This window comes from Manis pentadactyla, chromosome 14 (genome assembly GCF_030020395.1).
Source record: "Manis pentadactyla isolate mManPen7 chromosome 14, mManPen7.hap1, whole genome shotgun sequence".
In the NCBI taxonomy this organism is placed as follows: Eukaryota; Metazoa; Chordata; class Mammalia; order Pholidota; family Manidae; genus Manis; species Manis pentadactyla.
The window spans coordinates 76,871,810-76,881,278 of NC_080032.1; the positions used below are offsets into that span (position 1 = coordinate 76,871,810).

Sequence of the window (9,469 nt, forward strand, 5' to 3'; positions counted from 1 at the left end):
TGGAGAGTAATTTGTGTCAGTAACTAACAAAAGTCCATATGCATTTGTCTTTTGACCTAGCAATCCCACTTTTAGGAATACCAAAAATTTAGTAAGAAAGGTATGGAAAAGTCTACTTTTATGGATGTCTAATCATTGTGGCATTATGGATAATAGCAAAAGACTGCAAACAGTCTAATTATGCATCAGTACGATACTGGCTGGTTAAGTTATAGTAAACCCATATTATGGAATACTATGCAGCTGTAAGAATGAGTAGGGAAAAATATAGCTCTAACATTTCCAAGTGTATTAGTTAGCTCTGCCATAGCAGAATGCCACAGCCTGGGGAGCTTAAACACCAGAAATGGTGTGATATCTAAATATCCCTTCTCAGTTAAGGAAGGACGGCATCCTGGAGAAATGACCGGTTCAAGGTCTAAGGCAGAAAATGCTTAAGATGATTTTGGGATTTTTTGTGCTGGAAAGTGATAAAGCTATCAAAAGCTAATGGAGATACCTCAAAAAGACACAGGACAAGTTTGAGTAGTTTGGTGCAAAGATTATTTGAAATTTTAATAACAGTAGCTACAGTAAATACAAAAACATTAAGCATATAAAAAGATATGAATTCAAAATAATACTTAGTTCTGGAGAACTCTAAGACACCAACTAGTTATTTTTTAAATAGGATGAAAGGAAAGAACTAAGAAATTTTCCTGCTTTTCCTCTATTAACTATATCTCAAAGTAGCCAAATAGTCATGCATGAAAATTCTCTCTAAAGAAAAATCCTAAATTATTTTTACACAAGCCGTACTATAATTTTTTTTAAGTCCCTGTTTTGCAACCTCATCAACACCTACAAGCTGTAGGTGAAAGTTGATAGAAAATATCTGAGCCTCAGACCCATTTTAGCATTAGAGTGGCGAGCAAAGAGCATATGCCTCCTGCTGGGACAAACCACTTGTGTCTTATTCCTGCCTAAAATAAATTGAATCTGCGTTTAACTAAGAGCTACCTACCAAGTTATTGGAAAAATGGAAGATAGGAGAAGAGTTCAATAATGTGAAGAGGCAGTCAGTCAAATCTGGACTGAGGTACATTCTACAGGACAAATGTCTTTCTTCAAGAATCATTACTATGAAAAAAAAATGGGGAGAGGCCTTATATACAGAGTCATCAACTGAAGGTAATGTGTTTACCTGGTTTGAATCCTAATTGAAACAAATGAACTCCAAAATAATGCCTTGAAGACACTCAGAAAATTTTGAATGTGGAAGAGATTTTTTTGTATAATTAAGGAATTATTATGAAATGTATTGTGTTGAATGATAGAGTGATTATGTCTAAAAATAAGGTCATCAGTTAGAGCTCCATACTGAAATACTTCTAAGGGGCATCACATGATGTCTGCGATTGCTCTTAAAATATTCAAAATAAGTTTTGGGGTGCTGGAGGTAGATAACACAGGAATGGCAGAATGTTATAATCGTTGAAGCTAGTGATACTATATGAGAGAACAGTATATCATTCCCTCTACTTTCATGTGTGTTTGAAAATTTACAATGGAAAATTAAAAACTTATACTGGAAATGACACATATTGGATTTTTGGGCCTATCTTCATATTATAAAGAGTAACAAAAAATAAATTATCACCTAAATGTTTTTAAGTGGTAAATACTCTATTTATTTGGACAAAATATATAGAACATTTATTTCAGGCACCACATAATCCAAATTGACTGTTAGATATGTAACTGCTCTTCCTGTTCATGGGATTTTATGCAAATAGAATCAGCTAGTTCTTTCTTTTGCCTTTTTATATTTTAAAAATGTCAAACATATACAAAGGTAAGAAGGCTGTTATAATGTATCCATTACCCAATTTCACCAGTTATCAACACAGCCCATCTTGTGACATCTGTATCTCTATCCACTTCCCCCAAATGGCTTATTTTGAAGTATCTCAGACTTCCTTTCTTCAGTAAAATTTTTAGTGTGTATTTCTAATCTAAAAGGTAATGCATTTTTAATCTAATGATTATCACATCTTAAAAATAATTCTTTAATATTATCAAATGTCTAGTATTTAAACGTAATTATCTAATAAATGTTTCCTTACAAATGTTTATTTGAATCAAGAACTAAATAAGATCCACATATTGCATTCAAGTAATGCAGCTCTTAAATTTCTTTAATCTATAGGTTCTAACTCCCCACTCTTCTTTCCTTTTTAACTATTAACTATGAAAACTTTAAAATCTTCAGAAAATTTTTTTTAATTGCAGTGAAAACCTGAATAAATTCTTAGATTCATGGCTGTGTCAAAAAGAAAAAAAATCTCTCTCCTCTCTTTCTCTCAACATACATATGTTTTGCTGAACCATTTCAAAATAAACAGTAAATATCATTACACTTCATTCCTAAAGACTTTAGTTTGTAGTCTCCTGAGAAAGCAAGTACATTGTCCTATATAACTGCAATATCATCATACTCTAGAACTAATTTAACATTGATATAATAATATACATTTCATATTCAGATTTCTTTTATTATAGCAAAAATGTCTCTTGATAGCATTTTTTTTTGGATCCAGGATCAATCAAGGGGCACATTGCATTTAATTTTTATTGTTTTTTTTTTAGTCTCCAACAATCTCTCATCTTTTTTTGTGGTCTTTTCAACATTTACATCTTTCAGGAGGCAAAGCCAGTTGTTTTGTAGAATATTCCACCATATGTTTATTTTTTATTATGTTCAGGAAAGATATTTTTAAGTATTGCACAGTACATATTGTGTGTTTCTCAGTACATAACATCAGGAAGGAGATAACCAGTTTACGCCATCACTGGAGATTTTAAGTTTGATCTTTTGGTGAGGTGGTGTCCTCTAGTTTTCTGCATTGTAAAAATCTTTTTACCATTAGTAGGTAGTCTGTAATGTAAAACTTTGACATTATGTGAATATTGTTCCCCAAAAATCTTTCACCCAAAGTTTTAGCAATCATTGATGGATTCTTAATTGAATTGATTATTATTACACAGGTATTTGCAAAATTTAGATAAACCTTTCAATAGGAAATATTTTAAAATCTTTCCTATTATCAGGGAGCAGATAATCTGAGAAAGAGGTGTGAGAAATATTTTTAGACAGCATAAAGCATTTAGTGAGAGTATTTTATTCTGTTTAAACATACAAAGCAGTTTTATAACAGAAGGAAACATATAGAAGAGATTAAAAACTCAAATGCTGAAAAGTTCCAGGCAGTAGATGCAAATAGGCAGGCGACTTGGTAGAGGAATATGGATTTGGAGACCAGACTCCATGTCAGTGTGGTGGGGGTTGTGGAGAGTGGGAGATAAAGGCAGCTGCTCTTCAACTCCAGCCAGCTGTTACCATGGGCTGCCAAATATTGCAGATTTTAAGAGAATCTACAAATCTGGATTTTTGGCATGAAATCTGGCTTTTAAATATTGGCTACGAATTAAAGAAAAAGTCACAGAACAGAGTCTGTGCAGACTAAATAACAGATACCAATAAACCACCAGTTTGAAACACACAAAATATACCATTGAGTTGTGAACAAACTGCAATCACCTGAAAATACTTTTGCTAAACTTCATACATGAGAGACATCTTTAATCCCTAAGGGGGATTTTCAACAAACAGTTATTAAGGACCCACTAGACTTACAGCATAAATGAGAATCATGTAGCTTATAGTCTGTCAACAAAAATGATTGAGCCAGTATAAGAGTAACAAAGGTTTTGAAAGGAGAAGTACAGGTGCTATGAAATGTAGAACAAAAAGAACTGATGCAGTTCTGGAGGTCAGAGGAGCTTATTCTGAAGGAGTAATATTTAAACTGAGATCCAAAAAGTGAATACATTTTAAAGGAGGAAAAAAGAAAGGGGAAGTGTTTCTACCCACAACCACCAAATTATACAGGGCATGGAGGCAAGAGGGAAGAACTTTAAAACTCTGAAAAAAGACAGTAAAATTGGAGTCTGAAATATAAGGCAATGAATTTGCCTAATATGAGGCCAGACATGAAGACAAGTTCCAGTAGCCAATTAGCTACTCTAGTCTTGGAACAGATGTCTTAGGAAATTATCTGTTTAATTGAATGATCTAAAACAACTCTAGGTTAAATAGATTAGAGAGAATGAAGGCAGGAGGCTGGAAACATGAATTGGCTGCTTTAAATCGGGGTTAGTAGAAGCAGCAATGAGGAAGAGTTTAAGATACGCCTGGGAGGTCGAATTTGGTATAATCCAGGTATGAATTAAATGTGCTGATGACCGGAGAACAAGCTGTCAAAGACGACCCTCAGGCTTGTAACTTGAGCAATTGTGTGGCTGCTGATAAAGAGGCTGAGTGGAGAGGAAGAACTTGGGTTGATGTTGAGTCTGACGTACCTGGAGACGTCCTTCTGATGGGAAACATCCTTCTAGGGGAAAGAAATGGCAGTTATTGCATGAGTCTGGATTTTCTGAGAAAAGATAGGGTTAGAGTGAGGGATTTGGGGGATTTCAGCATAATTGACTATAGATATTGACAAAAAGAAAATCCGAGAGTAAAACTTCAGAAAAGTTTTTTATTTGGGCCCAGGTGTATGCCAGCTGCCTGGGAAACACAGCCCTTCCAAAGAAGAAAAATTTCCTGAAAAGGGGAGCTTTCTTACAAGGTTATATACACTTTCTAACAAAGGATATAATTCATGATGTCAGTAGCTACATTCTACAGATTATAACATAAAGGAATAGATGGAACAGGGAATTTTTTTGATCCTTACCTAGGCACAAGGTAATCTCATACAACTATTCAGATGTAAAGCATATGTACAATGTTTGCCCTACAGACCATAAATCAGGTCTTTATTTTAGATAACTCAAGTGTTAAGGCCAGGCACTCCTCAGAAGCTCACATTCTTAGCATTTCTTCTTGATGTAAGGAGGAAAAAAAATATATTTTCCTTCCAGCCCTCTAGATTCTGGGGCTTTGTAACAAAAGACAGATTAATGGAGAAAAACAAACAAGTTTATTGACATGTATGATTTACTAAAAGATAAACTGAGGCATATTAAAACTTCTAAGAATTTATTTCAACAAATTGGGCCGCACCAAGTCGGAAGTGGTTAGGAAACCACTACTGACAGGAGTTGTGGAAAGGTTTTGAGAAGGTATAGAGAGCTAGAGATAAAATTAGAGTAGGGGCTGAAGCAAAATAAGGGTATTGTTTGATTGGCTAAAGGTTAAGCAGTTGCCTTATTTGGGAAAGGTTAGTTGGCTCTTTGTGATTGAGACTTAGGTTTCGATTTCTTAACCTTGAGAAATTATAGGCTTAAGTTTTGGTTCACTTACATAGTCTGCTGAGACATTAAAGCCACTCAGTCTAATGGGCTCCTTGTTTAATTAATTTAACAATCTTAAGGGGAGAAAAAGACCCCAACAGGGTCCTGTAGTAGGTTTGAAAATTAAGCTGAGAAAGACAGTTTAACAGGAGAAAAATAGACAAATTTATTTAAGTAAGGGCAACACAGGAACTTTCTTAAAGAAATGAAGATCCAGAGAAACAGCTGGATCTGAATATTTTATGTTAGGTTTGATGAAGAGTGAACAGTCCTGGAGGAATATGGTAAGTTAAGGCATATGAGATAAGTGTGAGAAATTTAGCACTGGGAGAAATTTAGCAAGGACTGGTCCCTTTGTCTTCAGAGATAAGGATGTTCCATTTCTCCAGGTAGAGGGAGGACACCTCTCACATGAGGGTTTTATGATGTGCTTCAAGGGAGAAGGTTGGGCAGAGGATCAGAATGACCTTTCTGCTTTTGCTATTTACTCAAATCCCTTCAGCTTACAATATTCAGGATACTAAGGTGCTATTTTGGGATAGCCTGACCTGAACCCCATCAATCTCATGTATATACAGGAGAAACTCAGGGATGAGTAACGCAAAATGGTGATTAGAAGTTGTTTATATACCTATTTGGGCTAAAAAAAAGAAAATGGATTAGGGCTTCTGGGCAGGGAATGCCAGTTAGGGGAAGGTGACCAGAAAAAAATAGGTTTTATGCAGATTTCTTGTCCATTGATAAAAGCCCCTTGTGATTAAGAGTCATTTTTTTCCTAGTACAAAGAGGCAGACACCATTAACAAATGGACCTTTCTTTTATAAGTGTAAATTTTCCTTATGAAAGGGAAAATTATGCGTTGTATCCAGAGCTATTCCTGTGTCTTCTGTTGCTCAAAATAATCTTTATACCAGAGGTATATTTGGGGATGGTATGTCCTGGTCTTCTACAAGTGCCCTGTTTTCTCTAAGGCAATAATTTTTGGTCTGAAACTAAGCAACTCCAGATAATCATTCATTATAAAATCACCAAAAGATGTGCATATATTTTTTAGTAGCAATTATTTGTTCTTCTCACAGCAGGAATCCCAGCTCCTGTGTATTTTGGAGTTTTGATTGACACATCATGCCTCAAATGGGGATTTAAAAAATGTGGAAGTAGAGGATCCTGCAGATTATATGATTCAAATGCTTTCAGGTACCGTATCAAACTCTTTTCTGCATCTCACTGCTACAGTCCAGTTCTGCACAGTGCAATCAGCACTAACAATTTCTTATGTCGTTTCATTGCCTGTAAGAAAAAGGAAAGCCTAATCAAGAAGTATGTTCTGTTTTATAAAATTATTCTATTATTACTTGATTATTTGACTAGATCTTTCATTTTTTCCCCCCATGCCTAATCTTGACTACCATTTAAATGAGTAGTCATTAAAAATATATATTACATAAGATTCCAGAATAGGCTAGAATTTGGAACGTTTATGCATACAAGTGGGTAATTCCCTGAAACTCAGAAGCATTTAAATTTAGGTCACATTTGGGGTTTAATTCTGTTCGTTTTCAAACTGAGCCAAACTGTCCCATTTACGTCAGATATAATCCCCCTGGGCAAGAGTTGGATTTGGCTCTAAATCTGTCTGGCTTTTATTGCCAAACTGCTGTTCAATTATTCCAGTACTTGAAATGCATAAAAGTAAAAGGTTTTCTCTGTGTGTGTGAGTGTGCATGGGGCTGAGGGGCATGGCTTTCTCTCTATGGTGTCATTCAGTTCAGTTCATCAAACATTTACCTAGTCCACTTACTGCTGGAAGCTATGCTTCAGTGGCTTAAAAGCAACAAAGACTTTTTTTTTTAGAGTTATAATCTGAGTATTTTTCTAGAGGAATAAACTGAACCGTGTAAGTTGGTAGTTGGATGTAAATTGAGCCGACCATCTCAAATAAGTTTGTTTGATTAAATAGGCTTTGATGTTATGTGAGAAATTTGTTTTGGTCTTTGAAAGGGACTTGATGTGAGAATAGAATTTGCACTTTACTCATATTTGCTAAGGCTGTATTTTGCTGTAAAGACTTTGGAACTTAATCAGAGACTGAGAGTGTATATAGAAGGTGATCAGAATGAATCATTCAACTTGTCCTATACCTTCCTTTTTTATGATAGAATGTAGAACTAAAGGCTTCTCATGGAAGAAAGTGATTTAAAACTCTGGTTTATTCTAAGTCATTCTGCTAAGCTCAGAGCTCTTGTTTCTCCCTTAACTTTGCTTCTTGCAGTTTTTCTGTAGAAGTAAATTTGGGCAAATTTCAATCTTAGGGTAACCACATAATTTATCATTCAAACCTGGACACTTTTGAGAGGGAAAGGGGGCAGTATTAAACAGTACACTGGAACACATGCATGAGCTGAAACTGTTCTGGGCAAACAAGCATATGATCACCTGGTCTAAGGGAAGAACTTGCAGAGAGGATGGAACTGATTATGTAACGGGTAGTAACTAAAAATGATCATACTACTTAGAGACTTCTTTGTGTCAGCATATTAGCATACTGCCTTCAATAGTCTCATGTTTGTAGAAAGGTCTTTGATAGCCACTGAATCTGCATTCTCAAAGAAAAACATCCTCATGATGGTTCTATTGATATTGATTGACGTTACATACTGCTATCTATTGAATGATATTATCACCTTCCTTTCACATTTTATGTAAAATTGGATACTTGCAGTAACATGAGATCCTTTCTTTTTCTAGACACATATATCTGGGACTAACGATGATTCTGGGAACAATCTCCATTTTCCTAAGCACTGCATTACTTTTCAGTTTAAAGAAAAAATGTGTTTCAAAGCACAGAAGCTTCAGAACCAACAAAGAAAAAACAAAGGTGTCTATAAAAATTAGGAAGGAAAATGGTCCTGCAAGTGATTACTGGCTACAACCCAACTATTGGCCGGGCAAGGAAACACAGCTGTAGGCAAAGGATGACTTGAACCCATGTTTCCTGCTCTCTGGAAATTTTGCAGACAAGTACATTTTAGTCGAAAGTGTTCAAATGTGTAAGTTCTTTCTCCTTTCAAAAAATGTCTACTTTGTTTTTGATCCTAGGTATTAGATAATGCACCTGGTAACTATAATTAAGCATACTATAGAGAATGTTGAGAATGAAATTAATCTTAAATCTTTGAGTACACATAGGAATTCTTGCTATTATTACTCATTCTGCTTAATTTTGCCTTGTGCCCATTGATATATTATTAGCTGTATTCCTGGTAGAATGATTATCCATGTAATAATCTAAGTCTACATGTAAAGTCATTTCTAAACTGAGATATGTATCTAGGGGAAGAGAATACTGCTAAAAATTAAATCACACCTTGGCTATCTTCAAATATGACCTTAATGATGATGATAAGATGGTCAGAACATGTAGAGGAAGATTTCATTTTAAGCTCCTTCCTTTTGGAATATAATAATTGATATAGAGGTGTAGAGTGACACTAATCTTGGGGAATAAGAATTTTTGGATTATTAACTTTTCTGCCACTCATTACACGTGCTTTATGTGTGATACGTTAAGTGATCATGGCAGTAAAATAATAAAATTAATATTTACATGCTTTATTGTCCTTCTATGAATTCAATGCTTTAGTTAAATACAATACCACTTCTATTTTAATGTATGTAAGCTGCTCTAGATGCATGCACATGATGTGGTCCAAAAACATATGTGGAAGTTGAATTTCTGAAAGTCTACAGTAAACTTAGGTAATATAACAGGAATGCAGAGTAATGGGTTGAATGATGGCATGGTTCCTTTCGGAGCTGTGCTTGGCAACCATCACAAGCCCAAGAGGGCTTGGGCAGAGGGCTGACACTGAGACGGCCTGCCAGAGCTCCCTTTTTCTCTGCAACTGAGTAAGTCAAGCCAGTCATTTCCTCTTCTGTGGCTTCCAGGTGCTCTTCTGGGTAGATACGTAGGTTCAGCAATCCATCATCTTTAATCTTCAGCTCTACTGTGCACCGTATTTTTCTTCTTCCATCACAGCTACCCAAGAGGGGCCTGGCCCTCCAGGCAAAACAGACTTAAGGTAAAGAGCACCCCAGTGAAATCTCGGAATTGTGCCACAATTATTAG

At 35.4% G+C, this 9,469-nt stretch overlaps 1 protein-coding gene across 2 annotated transcripts in view; it reads left to right on the forward strand.

Annotated features, from left to right (window-relative positions):
• SLCO1C1 (solute carrier organic anion transporter family member 1C1) overlaps positions 1–8,944 on the forward strand; it is a 53,418-nt gene extending 44,474 nt beyond the window's left edge. Inside the window, exons 14-15 of one of the 2 annotated variants that reach the window (XM_036889621.2) lie at positions 6,417–6,534; positions 8,086–8,944. In XM_036889621.2, the coding sequence (XP_036745516.2) occupies positions 6,417–6,534; positions 8,086–8,308 (341 nt within the window). In that variant the 3' untranslated portion in view covers positions 8,309–8,944. The remainder of the gene's footprint in view (positions 1–6,416; positions 6,535–8,085) is intronic. The other variant, XM_036889622.2, reaches the window with a different exon arrangement.
• Positions 8,945–9,469: the final 525 nt, after the last annotated feature.